This window comes from Fragaria vesca, linkage group LG4, assembly GCF_000184155.1.
Source record: "Fragaria vesca subsp. vesca linkage group LG4, FraVesHawaii_1.0, whole genome shotgun sequence".
Lineage (NCBI taxonomy): Eukaryota > Viridiplantae > Streptophyta > Magnoliopsida > Rosales > Rosaceae > Fragaria > Fragaria vesca.
This window is the reverse complement of record NC_020494.1, coordinates 274,875-302,100: the sequence shown is the minus strand read 5'-3', so window position 1 is coordinate 302,100 and position 27,226 is coordinate 274,875. Positions and strand designations below refer to the sequence as shown.

Below are 27,226 nucleotides of genomic sequence, written 5' to 3'. Positions count from 1 at the left end.
ACAGAGAGCTCGTCTAATAATGTGTCATAGAACTTTCTGTAAATCTTACGGTTAACTTGTGTGTTTATTTTGAGGCAAGCTAAAACTTAGTTGATTAAAGAATAACCACCAAGGCACCAACCCAATTCTGGGAGTTTAACTAGTATTCTTGATGTTCTAGAAATTAACAGGAGTACATTGTCAAAACTGATCACATGAAACTGACTACAGGCATGTAAATTGTGATACAAATAGTTAGATACAAGGGCTTGAAATGGATTTAGCAGTTCAGATTAACAAGTATGAAGTCACAAATTGACAAATATATGTACTTCAGCAGTACATCTTCTATGATTTAATTATTAATGAATAGCAAAGTAGGCTAAGTAGCTTACACAACATCTCATACAGCGGGGAAAAGATGGAAGAGCAGACTATAGATGCAGTTACTTCAATGCTTTAACGATTAAATTGATATAACAATTGACGATCGAGGATGTATAGAAACCAATAAAAAAAAACATGTAATCACTTGATGCTACAAAATTTACTGTTACTAGATCACTGCTCTGGGACATGCTTCTAATCCCTTGACGCAGCAGATAAATAATGAGATATAGGGACTCGAGGCATTTTCCTACTCCGAATCCCTGAGGCTGTCACTAGTCAGCCATATTTTCTTTTGGATAATAAGTACAACATCGTCTCCATCCTGGTCGGAGTCTGAACTGGAGTCAGTTTGTGCCACTACTTCCCAGTGCAATGCCGGTAGATATTTCTTAACAAAATCAACCACCGACTGTTTGTCACGGACAATTATAAAACCAGTTGGCCTGAGAATGCGATCCATCTCAAGCAACAGATCCTCACCACTGCATTCTTTCTTCTCTAAGTCAGAGAAGACAGTCCAAGCATGGAGTAAATCATAAGTCCGGGGGTATGTTGAATAGGCTTCACACCTGTCACAGTAGAGATCCAGTTAATCACAGTACTATCAATCTGAATGTCCATTTATCCTACAAACTTGAAGACGGGATTTTGAATAAAAGCATAGATGACAGATTGTCCAATAGATTAACATAAATTACACATTGTTCAATCATCATTTGCTTCTTTCCTCATTACCACAGTATAGTTATTTCTCTAAATGGATTTATATCAATTCTTAAGTTATAAAGGACGAGTGCTGAATACTACTTGGAAAATGAAATTTCTACAAATTTTATTCACTTCACCTGTGAGACAGATGATGGACTAGATTCTTATAAAGAAAAACAAACCATGATGGACCAGACTAAATATATCATGTGAAGTTACTTGTTTCAGTAAAAATGACATGCTCTATGTATACCATTCACTTGAGTAACTTACCAGCTGTGAATACTGCCTATAAGGCCTCTGTCATATATCAGCTTTAGTGTGTTTGGTCCATCTTCAGGCACAACATTCATCACCCAAACATCCTTGTCCTTCAGAGCAGCTGCAAATGATCCCATGTGTGCTTTCATATCCATCACATTCCTCAGAGTGTTTGGTTCAATCTTTGGACTCAAGAGATTCCAATAATTCTCAACTCTATGCCGCCAAAGTTCCTGCATATAAAGAACAAAGCGAAAACAATGAATTCAGTTAATATGTTACTGAATGATCCATTCAAGAAGCAAAGATAGCCAAATAATAATTTGAAAGGTACAGGTAAATGCTGCCAGCCTGCCACTTATTACCATATCCTTTTCAAACATTTCATTTGAATAGCCGAAATCAGCCAGTCGAGGAGGAGGAGTTATCAATCTAGCTGGCCAGGGAGCTAATCCACTCCCCTTTTCTTTATGGTTGTCTGATTATGCAAAACAAAGATTAGTTAGCAGAGAGACTCACTGCCACTTTAGAATTACTCAAATGAGGCATTGCTACGAATTCTGAATGATGTTCTATAAAAAAAATTGACAACCAACTGAACTAAGAGCGCGCTTTATTTATTACAAAGAATATGTTGTAACCCCAATACGTGTTGGATATATACTATCATAAAATTAAAGATTTTTTACGTTAATGTCAGCAATTGCAGCCTGAAAATATCTTAAGAGTGTCCACCATAAGAAAAGAATGCAAGAAAGACAGTAGTCTTTGAAGGCGGCAGGAACTACTGAACTAATAGCAGTATTCCAAAATCTCCTTAAATTTGCTAATGATGTTGTTTTATCGAATTATAATCAGTTCAATTCAAATGAATATCTAATGAGATAAAACCACACATGAGAGAGAATCACTTACGATCAGAGTAAGATGAGATGCACGCTTCCATTGGCACACCCCAGATTGCATCTGGATCATCATCAGATCGGCAGAGAGGAGGTTGAGTGCCAGGTTCTCTTTCCATATAACAGTCATTTGTTAGAGGTTTTTGCCAAATGACAGTTTGGTTCCTTTTTGCAGCTATTCTCCAACACATGCGTTCCACAAGGGCACTCATCTCTCTCCATATTTTGAGATCTTCCTCATCTTGTGCATATGCTTCTGGAGATGAGTATGCAAAGTAGCCTCCTGGCCTCAGCAACCTATCTAGCTCAAGAAGAAGGATCCCATCTCTTTGGAGCCAATCAATTCTACAACGGGAACAGTGAGCAAGTTCAAAAGATCTGCTTGGGTAAGGAAGCCTCTTGGTCCCTAGAACACCAAGATATGCTGGAATTCCTCTTTCCAAAGCAAATTGGATTTGATTTTGATGCACATCATTGGGTGCTAAGGACATTGTTATTATATCAGATGATAGAAGATAGCCTCCAAAACTTGCAACTCCACAGCCAACGTCAAAAACTGTTCGCAACCTGCCCTCATTGTTTAGATTGTTGTTTGTAAAGTTGAGCATCTGCCAATCGAAGACAACATTTAGATTGCTTCGTTTATGCAACAGATATGTGATAAATGTAAAGTAATTATATCCCCAACATAAAGATACAAGCACTCAAATCTCAACCTATATGAAATGGATATGTAAAAGAATGCAGCATCCTATAAAATACTGCTGAAACATAAATTTTTTTTTGAAGACTACGTCATTCAAGGATATGTGATGCAAGAACACAGTTGTTTTGTTTATGTTTTGTATACTTCAAGCTCAGTGTAGTAAGGTATAGGTACTTTACTTGTCTAATATATGGAGAAATACTTGATGAATACACAGTTATACTTAATCTTGGTTATCCCTCGTGCTATGCTTGCTGCCTTCCCAGTATATCAGTTCCCCATCCCTAATTCTTCTATTTATTCTCTCTAAAACACTAATCCCCTTTCTAAGTTCCCCTACTCTTCTAAATCCCTTCAAAACTAGATTCTATAAATTGGTGCTATACCATCCTTTTTGGCAAAGACAAGAGGAAGCAATCTTACATTTGCAATTGAGGCTATATATTTATCAGCTCCATAGTGAAAATGTGTGCCTCCCCCAGGAAAACTTATCTTGTCACCTTTTTCAACCATCCAGTTCTGGTCCGATTTCTCATGTGCAAGGTGAGTATGCGGTATATTTGCTTTCCATACTTCATCTCTGCTCTGGGGCCATTTGATTGGGACCTGTAATATCAAGATAACAAAAGGAATGTTTACAATATCAACTTGCGAATAAGAGATAACTTAACAACAAGAAATTTACACCAGTTTTACTCTCAGCTTTTGGACATACCTTATACCCTATCGGAGGAGGAATCATGCAATTGTATCGCCTTTCTGGAGGAGGACAATGCCTCTCATAGTGCTCCATCAAAGACAGGTCCAACTTCAGTCGCATTTGGTATATGAGATTTCTATCTAAGCAAGGGATAAGTTCTGAATGGCGATCATCACAAACCTTAAAAAGAATCATCAGCAGACAAGTTTAGAAAGATACCTTCAGGTACATTTTTACTTTTTCTTAATAAAGAGAGATTGGACAAAAAAGGGGGCAGAAGGTGCTGGAATCCAAATTAAGGAATGTAGACTCACCGGGATGCTCTTCACTGTAATGTCATCATCTCCATCCTCCTGCCCATACTTTGTTAAAGTTTCATCCAGCTTGCCATCAGTTTCATCATCCCCACCCAAATAAGATGAACCAAGCTTTCTCAAAGATCTACCATATTCTAGAGCTGATGCGCCATGACTTTGAGAGCCAAAGTTTGAACCATAATACGCGTATAGGAAAACAAGAAAGAGTGCCAAAACACACAAAATGGTGATTGTGCGCTTCTTTTGGGCTGGATCGGATCTTCCCCTCATCATTTATACAGTCTTCAAGTATTTCAAAAGAAGATATAAACTATACTTTGTGAAGTAATCAAAGATTGCAATACATTTCTCTTCTCACTAAAAATATCTCCTGTCAAAATCACTACTGCAAATGCCCAGTGTTGCCTTTCCAAAGCTCTAACATGAAGAGAATGCTACCAATTTTCTTGATGATTGATCAGGTTAGATACAATGAACAACCTGTAAAGTATTACAAAAGAACACCATCAAATTTGCAGCACAAACAGACGCAATATGATGAACGCAAACTCAGAGTAAAATCCCAAAGATAAATGGTGCAATCTATTGATGTACCAATTAAGAATAATCAGAAGTAAAGTTCTGCTCATTCGTGGCAATAAAAATGCTCAGAGTAGAATAATACTCAATCAGTTAAGTAATTATATCAAACAGGAAATAGAAGTTAAGCGCATATGCTAAAAAATGGGATCCTACCAGTCAACCACTAAGATACCTCTCCCTAGTCCCAAGTCCCAACCAATTCCACATCTGAGCATTTGAGAAGGGCAAAGACAGTATAGATATAAAATGATCGAGCACCAATACACGAAAAACAGAAGTTTCTTAGTTAACTGCTCCAGTAAACAAGCACATATGCATAACCAACTAGTACTGTGAAACTGAATGGAAAGATTGCTAACTTGCCTCATACTATTTCAAACATCCAATCAAAAGCTACTTCCTGCTAATCAGGTACCACCGTATACAGTAAATAAGCAATCACGCAATGAAAGTGATTGATCCAAATAACAAACTGAAATCAACTGGGAATGAATGGTCACACATTTGAATTGATATGCAAACAGTGAAAAGCTCTGTAACCCACTAAATATAGTTGAGCTCACAGATCTGTGACAAAGACCAGTGAACAAGAATCACATTTTTCTTGGCACATCAGAAAACAGAGCATCAAGAGCAACAAACACAAACTAGCAAACTTTGAACTCACTAAACTATCAAACCCACATAAGTGAAAGGATCAAACCCACCAAATGAAGCAAACCCAGAATGCAAGTATAGTCAGATCCAGCAAAAGTTGAATACTTTGAGCAAAACAAGTAGAGGAGAAGCTTACTGATGAAGTTGAGGATCGAATAAGGAGAGTGGTCCATAAAAGAGCCCGGCTTTTTTGGGTGAGAGGATCCAAGAGAGGCTCTATGGTTTACTTCTATAAAAGGAAAGGGAATGACCCTGAGAGATAGGCAGGCAGAGAGGGTCAGATCTCAGAGTCTTTCTCTGTTTGATTTGTGTCTCAAGAGTTTCTTGTGTGATCGGAGATAGGTCGATATGGTCCTTCTGCACATCCCGTCGTTGCTGTCACCATTCCATTATTAAATGCACAATCTAACTTTTAGGTGGATCGTATGGTCAAATTTTATAGGTAAACTTTGAAGTTATTACATGGTAAAAGTTTAAGAGTAAATTTTGTCGTAAAAATATATTGGAATGGTGACACAAGTGCCGATTTGTTAATGGTGTTGGTATATATACCATAAACATAAGCAACGACCTTGTAGAATGTCTTCCAGTAGACCGACATCCGGGCTACCTCGTCATGGTGAAAGATCATTGATATCACATCGGAAAGGTGCTCTCTCAAGCTCCACAAGAAGACATCATAAGAAGATATATGTGTAGTTAGTCCTACATCGGAAACATAATATGTAAGGGAACTTCCTTAGCTATAAAATGAAGGTTTCCCATATGTAGAAAGGATTATGGATGGATCCCTACTCACTCCATCTTGGAGAGTTCTTGTAACACCAAGGGCCTATTGGCCATGATAGTTGATTTGTAAGTAGACGTAGCTATGTCCTCCGATGACATGGTGAACCACTATATGTCATTGTGTCTCTTGTACATGATTATCCGTTCCACTGTGATTCTATATATCTTCTAGGATTATGCAGAAACAGTTAGTTATTTGTCCACTCAAATTTTGTTTTTAGTAACATGTGTTTTGTCTCTTCGTATAAGCTTTAACAAATAAAAGTAGTACAAATTATAAAATGAGGAATGCAAATTTCACTCCCCTAACTAAATCATATTCCTCATGGATTAGTTAGTGTCTTCTTAGAAAAGTTAGACGCAAATGGTTCATGAGTTCATGCTCGATTGAAGAAACAATTAAGAACGCATCAATCATTTTGAAGTTGAAAGGTTGAAATGAAAATCCTTTGATCTCAGTAGGGATTTAAAAACAAAAATTAAAATCCTTTAATCTCTTTCACAGCTTCTTCATCAAGTACCTGACTTAAACAAATGCTTTAATTGTGAAATCATATCTATCATCAGATTGCACGACATAAAGTCACAATTTGGTAAGCTATGCTTTGTAAATTAATTTGGATTGATTGTCAGTTTGCTCCCTTAGTTTTGGCAATCCAGCCAACAAAAATAACAAGTAATAACCATTTGGCAATCAAGCCAACCAAAATAACAAGCACATAGAAATATTGATTACCGAACAGATCAGGTCAAACAATATAAAAAGCTGGAAGGATATATCACTTGTTACACTACAAAGATGCCCAAGGTTAAAAAGCCAAATTTAGGCTATGTTTACTCTCATCATAAACCAAATTACATTTTTCAAGATAAAAAATTTGGCTTGAGTTATTTGGTAAGCCAAATTTGGCTTATGAAGTTTGTAAGTTAAAATTAGAATTAAATTCAGTTTACCTCATTGTAGTTTAAAGATGAATTCATGTTAGTCCCTAAACTTTCAATTTTATCAGATTACTCTCCGAGCTCTTGTTTTTTCTGGTAATTTAGCTTCTCAACCCCCAAAACGTCATCACAAGTCATCAAATTTCAACGTCCCAATTGGACGGAGTATGAGTGATAGGAGACGGCATAAAGAAAAACAAGAGTTCGGGAGGTAATCTGATGAAATTGAAAATTTAAGGACTAACATGAATTCAACTCTAAACCACAGTGGGGTAAACTGAATTTAATTCATAAAATTAAGGCCTAATTTGGTATAGCTTTGCTTTTAAAAAAAAATCATCTTCTATCTGAACTTTTAGATTTTATAGTGTTTGGTAAATGAAAGAAAAACAGTTTTTTAGATTTTATAGTGTTTGGTAAATGAAAGAAAAACAGTTTTTTTAAAAAATTACAGGTCACTAGCAGCAGCTTTTAGAAGCAACCTGAAGGTTTCTTTTAAGGGAAAAAGACCATTTGCACAAAATCAAAAAAATCAAACCTCATTCCAATGATAATCTTTTTTGTTAGCCCACTTAAATATAAGGTACTTCTTTTATGCCCAAATGCACAAATCTTTATTAAAATCTTAATATAATAATAATTTTGAAGACTTTTTTACCCTTAGTCTTAATTTAAGAGAGAAAGTGGAAGAGAGGGAGGGAAGATTATGTCGGAAGCACACCGGACTCCGGCCGCCGGACTCTGGACACCGGCTGTCGGATTCCGGTCACGGCCGCCAAAAAATTTCCGGCCGCTGGAAAATCGTCGGAATCTCACGGGATTTTTTTAAGAAAAATGTTACCAGAATCCATCGAATCTTGCCGGAAGTATACCGGCCAAAAAAAAAACCCTGTAAACTATTACTGGGGGTAGTAAAGTTGCAAAACAGTATCTCCAATGCAATAATACACATTAAAACAAAAAAATTAACTCAGATACGAAAAAATAAAGTTTACTGGGGGTAGTAAATTTTCATTAAAGTTTACTACCCCTTGTAAACTTCAACTAGGGGTAGTAAACATGCAAAACAGTATCTCCAAAGGTCATAATACACATTAAAACAGAAAAAAAATCAACTTAAATGAAAAAAAATTGAGTTTTCTGGGGGTAGTAAATTTTTCAGTAAAGTTTACTACCCCTAGTAAACCTCTACTGGGGGTAGTTAACTTGTAAAATAGTATCTCCAAATGTCATAATACACATTAAAACAGAGAAAAATCAACTTCGATGCGAAGAAACAAAGTTTACTACCCCTAGTAATTTTCTATTAGGGGTAGTACTAGGGGCAGTAAACTTGTCGTACAACAAGCCTCGAAATCCTATCCACCAGTCCCAACTCCTGGCACGTTTAAAACCAAAACGCATAAATATTCCCTAAGTTCCCTCCCGGAACAATCACCCAATCCGGAACCTCCCAGTCGAACTGCTGCAATATCTCAATCGCCGCAGTTTTCTACCCCTCCAGCCTCAAACTATTCAACGAATTGGCCAAGTAAATCGGCAATTCCGCGGTCACTTCCCTGATCAGCTTCATACAGCAGTCGAAATCAGTATCAATGCTCAACACGAAAGCGCCATTCATAATCGGCTGGACCAATTGCGCCATGAGATCTTATTCACCGGAATAAACACTATGGATGGGATGCCTGCAGAAGCACAGTAGGCAGAGAGAGCAGCCGACGAGTCTCCGGTGGAGGCGCAGCCGATTCCAACGACAGGTCGTTTGAGCTTCCGGAGACGATTAACCTGGCTGATCAGGACGGTCATGCCTAGGTCTTTGAAGCTTCCAGTGTGGGAGATTCCACAGTGCTTCACCCACAGATCGTTCATGCCGTGAAACTGCTTCCCGAACTGCTCGGCCCAGAAGAGGTTGGAGTTTCCTTCAAACGCGCTGACGATATCGTCGTCGTCGATCTCCGGTAGGACCCACTCCTTCTTGCTCCAGACGCCGGAGCCGTAGGGCCAGGTGGTGTGGCCGACGCGCGAGTCAAAGAGGCCGCGCCAGTACGCGTCGTTGAACTTGCCGAGGGCCTCCATGTCGTGCTGGACGTCCAACAGGCCGTCGGAGCGGCTCCGGTAGACGGCCTTGTCAAGCGAATAGGACTCCGGGGAGGCGCCGCCGGCAGTGACGGCCTCGAAGGGGACATACTTGGCGGAGAAGTTGTGCGGAGTAGGACGGTGGCGGCGGGCCTCGTCGCGGATTTTCTCATCGGCGGCGTGGGTGCGTTGGAGATGTGAGAAAGAGGACAGATGGACTCGACGACGTTGCAGGTGGAGGAGATCGGGTGCGGGCGAGTCTGGCTATGAGTCCGACGAAGATGAACGACAGAGCTTTTTGGAGGGAGAGAGAGAGTAGAGAGAGAATTGAGAGAGGAGATAAGAGAGAGAATGGGTGGTTGAAAAGAGAGAGAAGTGAGAGAGGAGATAAGAGAGAGATGGGGTGGTTGGAATTATATGATGGGTACAAAAGTCTTTCCACCCAAAATAATTGAGATGGGCATTAGAAAAATGTTTTCATTGATTTGGGCAATAAGACCTTTAAATTAGTACTAAAGTGACATTTGCTCTTCTTTTAAAAACAGCTATCACTAAAAACACTAGAAATTAATAAATTTGATCTTGGTAGCACTTTTAAAACTAATATTTACCAAACACAAAATTGTTTTAATTCATAACTGATTATTTTCGCAGTACAGCAGCATCAGCAGTTTTTTTTAAAGTCACAGTAATACCAAATTAGCCCTAAATGTTATTTTATTCAACTTTACATTTCTCCTTTTAATTTTCAGTATCATCAAAATTAAAAATTTGTTATCAACAATCATCACGAAGATCTCGACGAGATCTTTCATATAAGCCCCATATCGAATATATTTATATAATATTTTTTATGATTAATTATTAATTTAAACAAATATATGAGAAAAGAAAAATAAATGGTTTTATCTTAAGATTTAGCTTACGGTGGGAGTCTTTCTAAAACCAAAACGCTATTAATTTAGCTAAGGATTTAGCTCATGGTGGGAGAGTTTGGTAAGCTAAAAAAAGATTTCATAGAATATTCTTATTTTCTTAGCTAAATTTGGTTTCAAATTTAGTTTACGGTGAAAGATGCTCTAAAGTAATGTACCATAGATTGATTTTGAAGATAACCATATATTTTTTTGTTGGGTAAATGAGTTGAGGACTAACTCATCGTCCTCACTCGAATTTTATTAATGGGGAAAAATATTTACAAAAGGAAGGGATGATTAAACCAAAACTACTTCACAATGTTAGTATCCATATATTGATTTTGAAATATATAAAAAAAACAATTAATAGAAATATAATTGTAATAACACCTAACGAATCACTACCTCTTGTAATCACTGAGTAATGATGATAAAAGAACAAAATCCAGGTAACCGAGTACCGCCTAGATCTCGCTCAAATGTGCTCCTATTACGAGTAGTCATAGATAATAATCAGCTGCATTAATATGTTGATATGATTACAATGGCTAAAATACACTACACTAGACAAAATTAATATAATATTAAAAATAAAGAACGAGACATACACGAAAACTGTCGTAGGATGTGTCATCCTTTAACATAGCAGACATGAACACATTTCCTACAGTGACCAATGAATGTGAAAACAAACTCTTTCCAGCCAACTTGCCCCATGGGAATACACACAAACCTAAACCTTCAAGAATATGTTTGTGTACTCATCACAAGGAAATGAGCTCGTGGAAAATCTTCACCAAATATCTTCACATAAAGAGAAAAAACAATGCAAGTCATGTTTGTTAAAGATGTTGCAGTACATGTAGGTAACACATCTAGTAATCCAAGTAGTCAGTATCTGTATCAGCAACATACTGTCATACTTCGTATTCACGTCCAACCATGATATGATGACATCTGGGACCCTGCCAAAAGAAGACTAAAACATCATTGGGGACAAATTAGAGTGTAACACATTTGAGTAAAAAGTTGAGAAAAAAACACCAACCATTATATAACATTCACCTATTATCGGACTTTCAAAACCTGCACAGACTTGTTGTCGTCCAACTTTATGGTATCATCACCTAGCAGTTATTCATTACTGCTCTCTTCTCCATCATTGATGAACAAAGTTACCTAGACAGTTTACAAATTACTTTCATGCTCCTATCATAAATGCTAAAGCAAACTCAAAGATAGAAAATAGATACTGACCATTTCCTCAGTTGAATATTTGGTCTGGTGAATAGCGCCACTAGGTGAACATCATATTTCCATTCAAAAAGAAAAGAACGTCATCTAACCTTAGAGCTACACGGGCTATGGTCCTTGTAGTCTTATTCCAACCTAAACCATTACATACGAAATATATAAGTCATTCTCTTTTCTTCAAGATATATGAAAAGATAATATAAGATCTTTTTGTTTTGGTTATAGAATGGACCTAAAAGGCCCAAACAAAAAGAAAAACCAAAAAGCTACAGACTAATACCGGAGCAAAGTCTAGTTCTTCTTGCACTAGTAACACCAGCAAGATCATCTAAAACAACTTGAGCAGCATGACTAGGGACATCAGCAAAAGTGATCAGACCAAGATCATGGTTGATACTGTCCTTGGCCAAACCATAAGCTACCATATTGCACTTTCTGAAAATGTGATTAAGCTTTGCATTAACACTTCAATGAAATAATAGCAAGAATAAATGTTTTTATAAATTCTCAATGTTCCGTTTGACAAGTTTGTAGAAACATAACATCGTTCAAAATCGTCTAAATTCAATAAATTTTTATTATTTCACCGCAAGTTGCATATCTCTTAATATATATCTAAATCTCCCATTGGTGTAAATTCCCCTATTCATCAGCCCCCACTAATGTCTTTAATTATTTCTAAATTCTCTATAACTCATTTCTCTGTTCATTCTCTATTATAACCAGTGATCACCACATATATCCTTCTGCCATAAGAGTCGCAGTAAGAGTAAATTTGGGAATTGGTTTCTCATAGTGCTTGCAACACCTTGTGAGACAGATCTTAGACCACCGCTTCTTAAGAATATATTTGTTTCTTGAATTAAATTCAGTTTATCCCCTTGTGGTTTGGGGGTGACTTCATGTTAGTCCCTACACTTTTATTTTCATCAGTTTACCCCTTGAACTCTTCAATTTCTGTCTGCCGTGCCCAAATTCTCATATTCCGTTTGAATTGACCTTTAATTATCAGCAGTTAAGGTTCGATTTGGACATATAAGGTCCGATTTGCCCAAATTCTAGATACTAGCCTCACAGTTATGGTTAAAATTATCAGTAGTTAACGTCCGATTTGGACAGAATATAGGACATTTGGTCACGCTTGAGGAAAATTCAAAAGTTTGAGGGGTAAACTGATGAAATTGAAAGTATAGGGATTAACATGAAGTTACTCCCAAATTTCATGGGGGTAAACTGAATTTAATTCTTGTTTCTTCCTTATAAATCATAATTCTTAACGTCCATAAGAGTTACAACCCTGTTGATGACATTATGGTATGTAAGCAGCTTGTGTGGTTGAAAACACCCAATCAAAGACATCTCCTCTTTTCCTTCACAAGGTGTTGGTTGCAACAAACTTTGGGAATTGGTTTCTCATAGTGTTTGCAACACCTTGTGAGACAGATCTTAGACCACTGCTTCTTAAGAATATATTTGTTTCTTCCTTATAAATCATAATTCTTAACGTCCATAAGAGTTACAACCCTGTTAATGACATTATGGTATGTAAGCAGCTTGTGTGGTTGAAAACACCCAATCAAAGACATCTCTTTTTTTTCTTCACAAGGTGTTGGTTGCAACAAACTTCTAATATGGGCAATTGTGTGTGCTACTTACTCTTAAGTATATGAGGTGAAGTTTTAATATAGAGAAAAGTAGAGTATTGTACCTAAGGGATTGAGGGAATTCGACCCGACTACATTACCGCGAAAATAAACCTAAAAAACACATGCAATCATTTTTTTATTTTTTATTTAATTTTTTTTTTAACAATTTCACAACTTTAGCCTTTTGGAAGCTAAAAGTTATGGAGAAGGCATTAACAAGCTTGTGTTATAGCTTGGTTCCTCAAACTGCACCAATCTCAAAATCTACTCATGTAGATTACGAAGCACGTGCACCTTGATCTCTAGCTGCTAGCAATACAAAATGTTCTTGGAGAACCCTTATTCTATCAATATGTACCAACATAACCTCTAAATTCAATTTTTACTTTAGTATTTTATCTCGTAGTATTTTTATTATTATGGATGTTATGGTTGATGCTCTTTTCACATGTATTAACAAGGATTAATTTCAGTTTACCCCCCTAAGGTTTATGGTTAACATCATTTCAGTCCCCATACTTTTAATTTTGAAAATTTACTGTAACGCCCCGAACCCAAATTTATCAGTTACTGGGCATTTGGATAGTAAATGACGACTTAATTTACTTTTCGTTTCGTGTTGACGCCTCAGAAGACCAAAAAGGTTGACTTTTTGACCGGTTGCCTTTTTGAGTATTATCTTTTCATGAACGTTGTGGAGTACGTTTAAATCAAGCTTTTAGTGTTACAAAGAAATGAGTGTAAAAGTCGAGCCTAAAATCGAGGGGAATTTCTAGATAAGTCTTGAAACTTAGTCGTGGGGGCAATTTTGTCATTTCACACGCATAAGTATTCAAAGGATGCAAAGAAACCCTAGCACCCCAAAACTGTCCCTCTCCCTCTCAGCCGCACCCCAAACCTCGAGAAAAGCCCAGACGCCTTTTGATGGAGCTTTGGAGCTGCATCGACCAGGGTTCAAGCGGAGGTAAGGAGATCGGCTGAGGTTGAGGTTCGACAAGGAGGAGTTTTCTTCTTCGATTGGTTCGTTGTTTTAGAAAACAGAAGGTAATCTCGTCTCCTTGAGCTTTTGGGTTATTGTTGTTGTGTTGTGGAGGTGTGTTAATTTGATAGTTTGGTTGTTGAAAGTGTTGTTGTGCTTTTGAATGTCGAGAACTTGGTGTTTTAAGGAATACGGGGGGGGGGGGGTGCTATGACCAATTTCTGACAAGTGGGCGGAATCCGATGAATATTCCGGCAAGTCGCTGGAATCCGACGACCAATTCTGGCGAAGGATCAGTTTTTCCGACAGTAGCTGATGAGGTAGTCTGCAAGTTCTACTTTTCTCCTGATTTAAGTTTCGGGTCAATAATAGATTAGAAAATGACATCCCACTACCATAGACAGTTGCAAAACACAGAAAAACTACTGTGTTTACTGGAAATAGTTTGCTACTATATTAACTGGAAGTAGTTGCTACTATACTAGATGAGCCACTGAAAATATGCTACTGCATTTACTAGAAATAACTGCTGCTACACTAGCTGAGCCACTAAAAACCTGCTACTACATTAGCTGAGTCACTAAAAGCCTGCTATTGTGTTTACTAGAAACAGTTTGCTACTACATTAACTGGAAGTAGTTGCTACTATACCAGATGAGCCACTGAAAATCTGTTACTGCATTTATTGAAAATAGTTGCTACTGCATTTACTAGAAATAACTGCTACTACACTAGCTAAGCTACTAAAAACCTGCTACTACATTTTTTAACTACTATTGAGATGTTAACCCCTGCTACTACTTCTATTAGAATTAACTGTTACTACACTAAGTTATTGAAAACCTGTTAATGTATTCTATTTACTGAAAAATCTCAAAAAGGCTAAAAACATATTTAATTAGTGTAGGGTTAGTTTGATAAATTAAATCATAACACATGACATGCAGAGAAAAGATTATCCTTAATTGTTAAAAATTATCCTTATTTGTTTAACAACAACACAAGTGGATTTATTTGTGTTTCAAATCCTTTTGGAGGATGTATATGTGATTTGCTAATAATTAGATTAGCTTGGGATTATTTCGGAAACCTTTCCATTCTTGGAAAGTTTTTAATTTGGGAAACTTTCCTTTATTGAAAACATTCCAATTTTGGAAGACCTAGTAAAATGGTTGGTGTGGAATGATAGAGGATTGTATGAATGAAGAAACTATTGTAATTGGGCCGTAACTGAGGATTGCATGGGTTAAGGAAATTGGACAAATGAGGAATGGATTTAATGAAGAGGTTTGTTCTTATTTAAGAACTAATGGATTTCAAGTAAAGCAAATAATTGAATTATTAAAGTGGTTGTTGGAATTAAATTGGATGGTTAAGAGTTATTTAAGGTAACTTGAAATATTATACGTGGATTGTTGTCAAGAAATGAAGCATCCATATCCCAAAGTGAGCGTGTTTGGTTAAGGGAAGTATTTGGGAATAGACAATGTAATTTATTTAGGAACCAGTCTTAAGTCTTGGTTTGGATTAGTGGCTAAGGCTAAAGATAACTATTATCTGGAAGTAGTTGAGATTATTAGCTTACGGTTTGGGTTAATTGTTTAATTAAAGGACTCAAGTATGTGCCTATAGACGTAAAGGCTCGCCGAAGAAAGTTGACTGGCGTTTGACTTGGGAAGCCTCGACTTGGCAATTAAAATAACCGAATCACTGTGAGTGGACTTTTGTTTTAATTTAAAAACATGCGATGCATTTTGATGATCAATTTGTTTTCTGTCGGGATTTATTGTTTTTCTGTTGATTGGCAATTTTTATTATCTTTGGAGAGTTACCGAAAATGAGATTTTTGGTGGATTTATCTATATGGATATTTACGAGGATAATATGTATATAAATGCTAGCTAGCCCTATGTGCTTTTCCGCCATAATGAGGTAAAATTTCATTATGGTGTGACGTGAGCGATAGACGTAAGCGTCATAGCCCTTATATGAAAGTAGTAATTCATATAGGGGATATGCACATATATACACCTGTCTTTTTCGCCATAATAAGGTAAAATTCAATTATGATGTGACGTGAGCATTAGACACAAGCGTCGTAGCCTTGTATGAATTTATATTTTTCATATAATTTATTCATAAGAATTCACACAAGGAATATGACGAGTGTAAATACATACATATATTTATATTTTAGCCTGAGAGGCTCTATTTTATAAAGTTTTAGAGACTAGTTGGGGTTAGTCATGTAATTGTCAGTTTTTGAGTTAAGAGTTTTTGAGCTTGTCGTTTGCAGCATATCTTCTCTATGAAAATTTAATTGAGAAAGCATAAAGATAATTGTTGCTCATTTCTCTTAAATTTACTTTTGTCCACTCACTCTAACGTTTTCAAATGTTTTCTCCTGTGCCCTTCGTTTTTAAATGCCCAGTTTGCAGGTGGCATAGTTGAGGTCGAGCGTACATGGAGTCGAGGCATAGTCTATCGTATAGCTTCCACTTGTATATATATATATATATAATTAAATTTAGTTTACCCCCTTTTGGTTTGGAAGTGACTTCATTTTATTCCCTACATTTTTAATTTTATCAGTTTACCTCATGAACTCTTCAATTTCTGTCTGCCGTGCCCAAATTCTCATATTCCGTTTTGAATTTACCGTTAATTCTAGATACGGCCCCACAGTTAAGGTTAAAATCATCAGCAGTTAACGTCTGATTTGGACAGAAAAGAGGACATTGGTTACGGTTGAGAAAAATTCAAAAGTTTGAGGGGTAAACTGATGAAATTGAAAGTATAGGGATTAACATGAAATTACTCTCAAACCTCATGGGAGTAAACTGAATTTAATTTATATATATATATATATTCCCTTCACTGTTAGAATTGTTCTGAACCTATGAATTGTTGGTTATGAGATTTTTGTTAGATTAGTAAATATAAATTAGGAGATGTTGTGATTTGTGGGGAGCACGAAGGCTCCAGGAGTTTATAAGGTTGGAGTTGGAACTTTTAGAAGTGTTTGCAGGTGTTTTATTTAGGAAAGGTTGTCTATTTTTAAAGAAGGTTATGCTGAGTTTTCGGTAAATTTTCCTTGAAGGTGGACTCCGCAGAATTTACTTTAAGTTTCAGGATGAAATTCGGAGTGGGTACTGACATTTACCCCCTAAAGTTTCTAATTTTTATAAATCATGCCCAATCGATGAAATTCCATTCAATTTGGACATTAAATGCTTGCATGGAATCTTAAGAAAAAAAGTCGCAAATGACGATTTTTGTTGTTAAAAGCCCTTAAAGTCTATAAAGTCAAAATTAACATTCAAATTAGATAGAATTTCAACAATTAAGCATGATTTATGAAAATCGATAACTTTAGGGGGTAAATTTTCAAAAATGAGAGAACGGGGACTGAAATTATGTTAACCTCAAACCTCAGGGGGGTAAAATGAATTTAATTCTATTAACAATGTAGTTAAATTGAGTTTGATTTCTATGAATCTTCTTAGCTAGTCTATAATTTGTTCGATGTTCTAGAATCCAAGAAAATTATAATCATTAAAATTGAATTGGTGGGAAAAATAATTAAAAGTAAATGTAATTTTTGATAATAAAAAAATCAAATGTAATTACATTTATAGAAAAATAGTTATTTCGACGACATTGCTGGTCGAAAATCGTAGGAAAAAGTTACTGACAACAACTACAATTGGGAACAATTCGTCGGGAAAAAGTTTTTCGACAAGGAGATTTGTCGAAACTAAGTCTTCGAAAGTTTATTTTCCGACAAATGTATGGTCCAAACTAACCCGTCAAAACTAGAATTATTCCCGAAAAAGTTTTTCGACTACCAAATAATTAGTTCCGACCAATATCCGACGGGTACTTTCGTTAGAAATAAGGAAGAATTTCTGACGATTCATCGGAAATATAGTATTTCCCACGAGAGCATTAGCGACGCATTCCGACGAGGAATATTTAGTCGAAAACAATATTTCAGACGAGAATACGGCTTCTACCGACAATTTTCTTTGTCGGAAATCACAATGTGTGTTGTAGTGAGGTGGTAGTGAATCGGCTTTGTTTCTTTTAGATTTGAATTAAATGAACTAAAATTTACAAAAAAAACTACTATTATAACTTAAAATTTAGCAACTAAATCAATGAGAGGACCCAGAGGAGTAGAGACTTAGCATCATACTTAGCCTTACTCATGCACAAATGTAACCCATAATTGATTCAAAACATGCTTTGACAAATTTCTCCCTAGTGCTTTGGTGAAGCTACCATGCAAGAAACCAACTAATCATGCAATTCTACCAAGTCGTTTGAAGCTAGGTCAAATTACACAACGTTAGTCTCATTCTTGTTTCCTTAAAACACAAATGGGCTATGTACCACAAGCCTAACACCCCCTTAGAGCAATTAGACTTACCGCATATACATTAAATTCAAAATAAGAAATTTCATGCAACTTAATATAATAGAAGACCAACTACCAAGAAAGACGTTGGAGAAAAAACCCTAAAACCCGACAGCGGCGGCGGAGTCCAATCTCTCGTCTTGGAGCGGCCTTGACTGCTCGGTTGGCCTTGGCTTTATCGGCGTCATGTGCTATGCTTCCAAACGGGATCAATTTTGCTGATTGAAATGGCCCCTATGATTCTTTTGCTCAAGGTTTTTGTCAAGTCAGGTTTTGGCTTCAAGGTTTTGGCCGATATCTCTGGGAAGTGGAGGATCGCCGGTCGACGAAGGCCTTTGTTTCGCTGATGCTTGATGGAGAGTTTGGAGCAGACTGCAATCAGCAGGGTTTGTAGCTTCTGCTTGTGCTAGTGACGCAAGGATTAGATCATCATGGTTTAGGTCGTGCTGATCTTGGAGCGGAGGTGGGATCTTGTTGTGGCGATGTGTGAGGTTGGTCAGCGGTATGGAGGTGGATATCGATCGATGAGGTGGAGGTGGAGGTGGATTTTAGGGCAGGCCATGCCTGATGGGCCTTGTGTGGACTTTCATTTGGGCCTCCAAGGTTTTAATAGTTTTTACCTATTATTTCCAGTAATTCCTTTTGTTAGGAACCTAAGCATTTGTGTGTCTAGTATTTCTTGTTTTTCTGCTAGAAAGAAGTGAACGGAATTTTTGTAATGATTGGTGCTAGCATGCCATGTCCTTAACTTGCCCAAATATTTGACAAGGGAAGACATGTATCCGTGCCATTCTAGCTTGAATATCAATGAAATTGCAGTATGGCTTTACCTGTAAAAAATGCAACTTAATATTCTTTAAGAATCACCAAGCCACCACCTAAATGCCACTTATGCTCACGAATTCAAGAAGTTGTCAATTAATTTCATGTTTCCGATTCATTAGTTTTGTAAACATGTTTTCTAGGCCGGTGACAAAGCTAGCAAACACATTTAGTAAGCATTAATATTTAGTGGCCCAAACATTCAAAATATATGTCAACATCAAATTAAATGGAAAATTACATTGTTTGCACATAAGTTTTTGAATTAAATTCAGTTTACCCCCTTATGGTTTGGGGGTGACTTTATGTTAGTCCCTACACTTTTATTTTCATCAGTTTACCCCTTAAACTCTTCAATTTCTGTCTGTCGTGTCCAAATTCTCATATTCCGTTTGAATTGACCTTTAATTATCAGCAGTTAAGGTTCGATTTGGACATATAAGGTCCGATTTGCCCAAATTCTAGATGTTGGCCTCACAGTTAAGGTTAAAATTATCAGTAGTTAACATCCGATTTTGACAGAATATAGGACATTTGGTCACGCTTGAGGAAAATTCAAAAGTTTGAGGGGTAAACTGATGAAATTGAAAGTATAAGGATTAACATGAAGTTACTCCCAAACTTTATGGGGGTAAACTGAATTTAATTCTAAGTTTTTTCAGGGCTAGCCCTAACCTCAAATCCAACTACTCACAACCCATCATCTTACAAAAACAAGTCAAATACATCGAAGAGAAGGGAAAGTGGAAAGGAAGTACCCACGGGTTTGACTAATTGGTAGAGTTACACCAAAAACCCAAAATCTTCTTCTAACTCGATCTGAAGATATGAGAATTGTTTCAAGATACGGTATTTTCGGTTTTTACAACCCAAAACACCATACAAATTGACAAAACTCAAGAACGAGCAGGAAAAAAAGGCTTGGATGAAAGGAAGTGTTGTGAGTGTAGGCGGAAGATGTAAATGATCTTCGGTTTTTGGTGTAGGCGGAAGAGTATGTTGTCCATCCTAGAGTCGCCGGAATTTCACGTATTACCCGTTATTGGACCAGAAGACAAAGCACATAATATCTCGTACCAAAATGCCATTTGTAGATAAGAAAGTTTCATATAGTTTGGTTTAGATAAAAAAAGAACAATCTTTGCCACTTTGATCAAGTTAATCATCCTTGCGCCATTCGCAGATATAAGTCTTTAGCCTCCTCACTACAGAGAATTTCGATCACATGTACACCACATTCTTCACGGGGAGTGGTAATACTTCCGTAAATATATTTCATCTTGCATAATTATAGAAATAACAAGATATTGTTCATGATCGATCAGTTCACACTAAGTCGCATTAAGGTAGTTGCTCCATGTGAAGACTTATTTGTCGATCGGCCCTTTGGACGAGTCTGTTATTTTATACTGTTCGCTAAACTTCATTGATATGGTGACCAAACCTGAAAATGGTCATTCTTAATTATGTGACCTTTTAATTTGGCCTAATGACCGTAACTTTAACACTAATTTGGACCAAGTGTGATCCTTTAAATATAAATATTTGAATATATCTTAAGGTTCATCATTCATGTAGTACTTCTTCTTATTTAATGTCTCTCCTCGTTTGGGAACATCCAAGAGTGGTAGCCAGAAAAAAATGTGTGGATTTGCCTAATTAATAAATCAATCACAGCTCATTGTGGCAAATACCCATCCCTCACATGTATATATACTAGTTTAAGTTTGATTGATCATGAATGGTTTGCAAGCAAAAAGCTTATATAGCCTATATATATATGCACACTAGCTACCTAATTGAAGGGTTTCTGCTCTTCTATAAGATGAAACTGGGCAACTAGAGGAGAAAGGAACATGAATTATCTTTTATTCATTACATAAAACAAAGTATATATGATATCTTGAAGCACGCATGCATCTTAATTCTTAACACAATTAATCAAACTTGTTATATAATCTGATAAACTTCACAGCATATATGGGGGAAGAAAATGAAGTTCCCCACTATAATACCAAGACATAAAACAAGTTATATATAGTGCTAGACAAATCTGACAAATGATCAAATCGATCTGACCAAGTATACACTGTACTGTAGTGATTAAAAGAAATTATAATAATTAATAAAGAACAAATTTTTTTTATTTTTTTATTAAAGAAAACAATGAAACAATGATCTGCAATCTAACTATTCAAAAANAAAAAAAATGATCTGCAATCTATTGCATGTCATAATAATGACCTTTTTATAGTACGTATATGACATATTTTATGCTTGCGAACATATCCCTCAACTAACTAGTATATCTGGTGTGTGTGTCTATATATATATATATATATATATATATATATATATATATCACTCCCCTGTCTCCCAACTGTTGATTCTTGCTTATACAGTAATACTCCTATTTCGCAGCATTATTATGCAATCATGGAATACACAACAGATCAATATATTGTCTGTCAATCTAAGCATAGTTTCTGAAAATCAAAGCAACAGAAAGATTTAAACTTACAAATTAATACAAGGATCATTCATGATGGATACTATGATAGTCTCACTCTTTCATAGGTTTCTGTTACTCCCATATATATGATCACTTCAAAATTAACATTACTAATTTCAGCGCAACAGGATGATGAACTAATTAAGAGTGTCAATAACAGACCATTAATTAAGCAAACATTTGGCTAAAATTTATGAAATATGAAATATCTATATATGCTAGAGAGAATAATGAGGATTTAGTAATTTGATCCCAGAGATCGACCAAGCTACTTCCTTGTAAATTCTTACTGACTTGCACTACTAGGAGGAGGAGGAGCTGGAGGAGGAGTTGTTGGCATTAGACTAGTTCTAGCCGATGACTGTGGTGGCCTCTTACGCTTCTTCTTGCCATAGCTGATCCCTCTAGCTTTGGCCTGAGAATCACGAACCTCACGAAGATAGAGCCTCACCGCTCTAGCCCCAAAAGGGTTTGCCTCAGGCTTCCCGCCGTTCTCTTCAAAGGCGGCACGGAGGCGGCCGATGAGGGCGTCAAGGCTGCCCCAAGCTTGGCGCAGAGGGCAGGGGCAGGGCGCAGGAGGGTTTGGGTGCCCAAAGAAGGGACACATTTGGGTGTGGACTTTGGTCTTCCCAAACTGGTCAAGGTACCTCAGGAACTCCAGAACGTGGGCCCCGCTGCACCGGGGCAGGGACAACGGCGGCCGGTGGTTTCTGAGGTACTGACCGAAGGTGTTCCAGTCTCGCCGCTTTTGATTTTCGTAGCGGCTGAGAGTGGCAGTAGGGGAGCTTGGGTTTGAGGAGGATGAGCAAGAAGAGTTGAGGTTGATGCTGCTTGAGGAACTGTTTGTATCTGAAGGGCTACCAAATCCTTGAAGTGAATCCATGGATTCCAGCACTAAAAAACTCAAAAGCAAAAGGAGAGAAGAGTGAGATGAACTTAGAACCAGGACATCAAAATAAATTGGGATCAGATCTATCTAATTTGAGCAGGATTTTTCATGAGGGTGATGATGATGGGGTTTGATATATAGAAGAGGGAATCGAAAAGAACACAGTAGGGTTATGAACTGTATACTTTTCTCTCTTGCCCTTCCTTCCTATAGGTTCTCTTTGAATCTTTGTTTGATCAAACCTAGCTAGAAACCTAGAAATCTTTGCTAGCTTTTGCTAACTTTGTTTCATGGGAACATTTCGAGAGAGATTGGCAGAGATTTTTTCCGAAAAAAGGGGGAGCGACTCAGTTCCTCATAGCCCTACAACCTCAGAAAAGATAGAGGGAGGAGAGATTTGATGGTAAAATTAATAAAATGAGGGTAAGTGGGAAAAGATGTATCAAGTCATATAGGATTTCTGTGGAGAGAGAGAGAGAGAGAGATGGAGACAGGATAAAGGTATTGGGGTTAAAAAATGGGAAAATATGAGGGAATAACATGATTTTGTTTCTTCACCCTTTTGTGTTGATTGACAACACCTTTCTCTCAATTACTTCTTTGCCCTCCGTTCAGCTTCTTTGTTCAGTTATCAGAGTACCAAGTTGCATATAATATACACAATTTCAAGGCAGCCATGACGTGCCAATTAAGTGCCAACCATTTGTATTGCTATCATCTTCAGCTCTTCGGTCATTATTTTCTTGACAAATATCTGGTATATTGACGTTATTCAACTAACAGATTTAGCTATTTGTTATTTGATACATTTTGGTTTTGCGCTTGCAGGTTTTACAAATGATTTTGTCTTTTGATTAATAATGGATTATTCATTTTTTAGAAGGATAGACTTAACCATTTAAACATGACACATAATTGACATAATTAATTACTTGTTACTTGTTATGAAGGAAAATGTGACTCTTTTTCTATCTAAACTTATACCAGATGAACTCGAACAACAATCTTTCACAACAAGAAAATCTAGCTTCAGTTCTTACTATGGATTCGATCATGTGTTGAAAATGCTTATCTACTTCGAAGGTTGGGGGCATGAGGCCATTTCTGTAGTCGAGTTTTTTGTCAAAATCTATACGACATCTAGATCTCTGATACATTGGCCAGAAAAACCTAGATTAGAAGCTGTTGAGAAACCTTCAAAGTGCAAACCCTCCATGTTTATTTGGTAATTTTCCTCGTGTGATAAGTCCTGTCAAGATCTTGAGCTGTCATGTCAAGAACCATTATTTGAATGAGAAAATGTAATGTAGGAATTAATAAGATGATCGTATAATTACATAGAATGTAATCATGTATATATATAGTCACGCACACAGGTCATTCTCAAAGCTAGGAAAAGGGCAGCCACTTCCTATATGATACGTAGTTTTGCCTCTCTTTCACCATTGCTAACCTCTAAGAGGTGATCATCAATCCAAGTGGTGAATTAAAGATAATTAGCAGACAACAGACTTGGCTTCTTCAACATGCATGTTTTGACTGCTAATAATTCCTAGATTCATATTCTTTCTTTTTCAACACAATCACGTACAGTAAGTTAATTAGGAGCAGAATTACTTTGGGCATGGTTTCACGCTAGGTAATGGCATGATCTGATCATAATCAATATTCGACTAGGTACAAATGTTCGATTGCATATGTTTCTTGTTCAAAGGAAGCCAGGAGTTTAGAGTTTAAATAGATACAAATTTGTCGACCACCCTTATTTGCCCACTAAGTGCCCATCTTTTTAGTTTATTAACATATGTCCATTTTATTATCAAGAATAAAATTAAACCATTTGAAGAGAAATCTGTTAATAAACTAAGAGGGTGGACACTTTGGTGGACAAATAAAGATGGTTGGCAAATTTGTATCCGAGTTTAAAGTTCAATTTTATAGCAAAAGATCAAAATCAAGATTTCCAGGCACAATTTATACGGTAGGCAAAGAGCATATACCTACATTTCCCCCTTTTCCTCTTTCTTTTGTTCTTCTATTGTAGATGAAAAAGCAAAGTAGATATGGTTTCTATATCTTTTTAAATATTATGTGAGGAAAAGCTCAAATTTAGACTTAATTAAACTACTTTGAAATTTGAAATATAGAGTTGAATTACTTATGGAAAATGATTATAGGCCTATTAAGGCCTAAGATTTTAGGCCTCAAATCTATGTAGTCAAATCACTTAGACACATCACATATTAAAAATCTTATGTCATGTGATACTTAAGTATAAAAACCATCTTACCATTTGGTCCATTTCAAACAATGACTGTAATAAATTTCAGTTTTTCATTGAAAAATAAAACTATTTTTGCTTTCCTTCTTCTAAATATCTAATTAAATATAAAAAATATAACATCAAATAACATTATATTATATATTTATAATACATGTATATTATAAAAAAAATACATGTATATTATATAAATAATTTGTATGTACGTAAATCATTTAGAGAAATTATTTGTATATAAATTATTTTATAGAAAATTTTGATGAATTATATCCAAATCATCTTATATTAGTGTTTTCTTTTTGATGAATTATAATTGCTTTTTGGACGAATTAGGGTTAGGGTAAGAGTTTATTTGACAAAACTAATTATTATTTAAAAAATAGTTAATCTTCGTATTGATGTAAGAAACATTCCTTATATTATACATAATTAGTGGTTGCTATTAATATGTAATATTTGTTTCCATTACCTAATAAAGTACATTAATATCATTGATTCACCCTTTAAAATGTAAAACGAAATAGAAATGGTAAAATTGGTAATGCAATGTTTTGAGTTAGCAAGATATATTATGTGGAATCAAAAATAAATATTTTTATTTACTTATATGACATGACACATAAGATTAAGACCATAAATTTTAGGCCTTATTAAGGCCCTTTAGCACTACCCATTACTTATTTAGTAGAAGGTATAAATCCAAGTCACTCAAAGGATATGAGATTCACCAATAAGCCTCTAAACAAGTGCATTGAGTTACCACTGTAAGTTGCTGTGGAAGTATTAACAAGATTAAAACTAGTCAAGTTTTCACCATATACAGTATGATTGTTATCTGCAGCATATCTGTCCCAGCTTCTGCTGCAGATAACAATTAGCCCGATTTCATGTTCTCCTCTCCAAGTAAAATCTACTCGAAAGAGATCACACCCTGCAGGGAATCCACAATATGAAAAATGTGAACACATACAATCAGTCTTCGCGCTCTTGGTATATCACCAGAAGAGAGTTCTGGTTTATTGGTTAGTAAATTCTATGCTATCAGTCGAATGGATTTTCAGCAGTTTCCATAGCAGAAGCATACTAACCATTGCAAATGCAAAAGGATGAGAACAAAGGATCTTTAAAAACTTGCAGTCCGGAAAAATGGATAAGGTTAGCATGTAGCAAATGCATGTATCACTAGTTTAACAGACGAAGCATTGATAAATTGAAGCTCACAATGTCGAGGACTGATGCATAAATCTTCGTATCTCCTAATACTGAAATCAGACAACATTTCAATATGAAAATCTTTGGATAGCCGCAAGTTTATTATGAGAGAATGACCAGATCAATGTGTAAAACTGAGTCTGGAAATATTTCTGATGGACTGTATTACATGTTAATAGTAAATAAGACAGTGAAATACCAAGTACCAGGCTTTTAGTGAAATACCACAACAGAGTTTTACAGAATGATGGCTAAATGATTTGCAGTATGTTAAGACATAACTACATAATTAAGCAAGAAGTTGATATCAACAATTCATCAAAGAACTCTGCCAGGTTATATCTACTCCCCAGTCCCCAAAGGCTTCTGTGCTATGTTCTCACCTAGACTTCACAAACACAAACCATCCTGATTGTACGTAGTTGTAACCTTAGACTGCAGCAGACCTTCCAATCAAGATGCATATAAGAAACACAAAGAATCTCACTATGTATACCTCTATATTCTTCAAACATCCTTGTAATTATTTCTATCGAAATGAATGACAGCGAAAACTGCAAGCCAAGAGAACTTTGCCGTTCTTTCCTTTGCCTGAACCAAGATACCGTGAGCTTAATAGAGCAAGATCTTCCAACTCTCCTTGAACAACTTTCTCCCACAAATGTAAAGTAGCTTCACATCTACTTTGGTTTCATGCTTTTCCTGCTATAGTTCATCAGCAGAGGTATTAAAACGGTGAAGCTAGTCTATCTAATTACTAATTGTGACAGAGTATCACGACTCCGTGAGATTTTCGGTGCCTAAGAAGACAATAAAGACTTGAAAACAACACCAAATTAGTGCTTGTATATACATCTTCATCACCGAAGAATGCCCTAGCTCAACCACTACTTTGAAGGATGAAATAAAGAAATGCATGGATGAAGGCTATAGGTCATATGAAATATTCTAATAAATTAGGATATATTTTAGATGTGAATGTTATAGGTCATTGAAGTGCAGGTAGCTCATATATTGTTCAAAATATGGAAGAAGGTAACCTAAACTAATCGAACAATGGTTGTGTTTCTGTAAAAAGATGAACGTACATCTGCATTGTCTGTGTTCATTGTGATCATATACATTTTGATCTTAGTCTAGCTAGGAAATCATTGGTGATCATATACAGTAGTCTTTGATATTTTTTCTGGTCCTCAAAACAAGTCTTGCTTACTGCTTTGTACTGAACTCACTAAAGAGAATGAGAACGTGTTTGAGGAATAAGAACAAGAATCCATGACTCATG

The 27,226-nt window shown here is 36.2% G+C and overlaps 2 protein-coding genes across 2 annotated transcripts in view; both read right to left on the bottom strand.

Moving 5' to 3' along the window:
• Nucleotides 1-296: 296 nt before the first annotated feature.
• Nucleotides 297-27,226, bottom strand: part of LOC101294358 — a 39,776-nt gene continuing 12,846 nt past the window's right edge. Inside the window, exons 14-23 of the mRNA XM_004297777.1 lie at nucleotides 8,593-9,273; nucleotides 8,430-8,500; nucleotides 4,699-4,752; nucleotides 3,961-4,228; nucleotides 3,662-3,826; nucleotides 3,328-3,552; nucleotides 2,254-2,848; nucleotides 1,704-1,816; nucleotides 1,351-1,571; nucleotides 297-938 (exon numbers count right to left, since the gene is read on the bottom strand). Coding sequence (XP_004297825.1) covers nucleotides 617-938; nucleotides 1,351-1,571; nucleotides 1,704-1,816; nucleotides 2,254-2,848; nucleotides 3,328-3,552; nucleotides 3,662-3,826; nucleotides 3,961-4,228; nucleotides 4,699-4,752; nucleotides 8,430-8,500; nucleotides 8,593-9,273 — 2,715 coding nt within the window. The 3' untranslated portion in view covers nucleotides 297-616. The remainder of the gene's footprint in view (nucleotides 939-1,350; nucleotides 1,572-1,703; nucleotides 1,817-2,253; nucleotides 2,849-3,327; nucleotides 3,553-3,661; nucleotides 3,827-3,960; nucleotides 4,229-4,698; nucleotides 4,753-8,429; nucleotides 8,501-8,592; nucleotides 9,274-27,226) is intronic.
• On the bottom strand, nucleotides 21,805-22,743 carry LOC101303109. The gene has a single exon (XM_004296327.1). It carries the CDS (start codon nucleotides 22,440-22,442, stop codon nucleotides 21,846-21,848), a length of 597 nt encoding a protein of 198 aa, XP_004296375.1. The 5' UTR covers nucleotides 22,443-22,743; the 3' UTR covers nucleotides 21,805-21,845.

Coding starts and splice junctions, on each gene's coding strand:
- LOC101303109 (XM_004296327.1), bottom strand. CDS start 22,442: ATGGATTCACTTCAAGGATTTGGTAGCCCTTCAGATACAAACAGTTCC.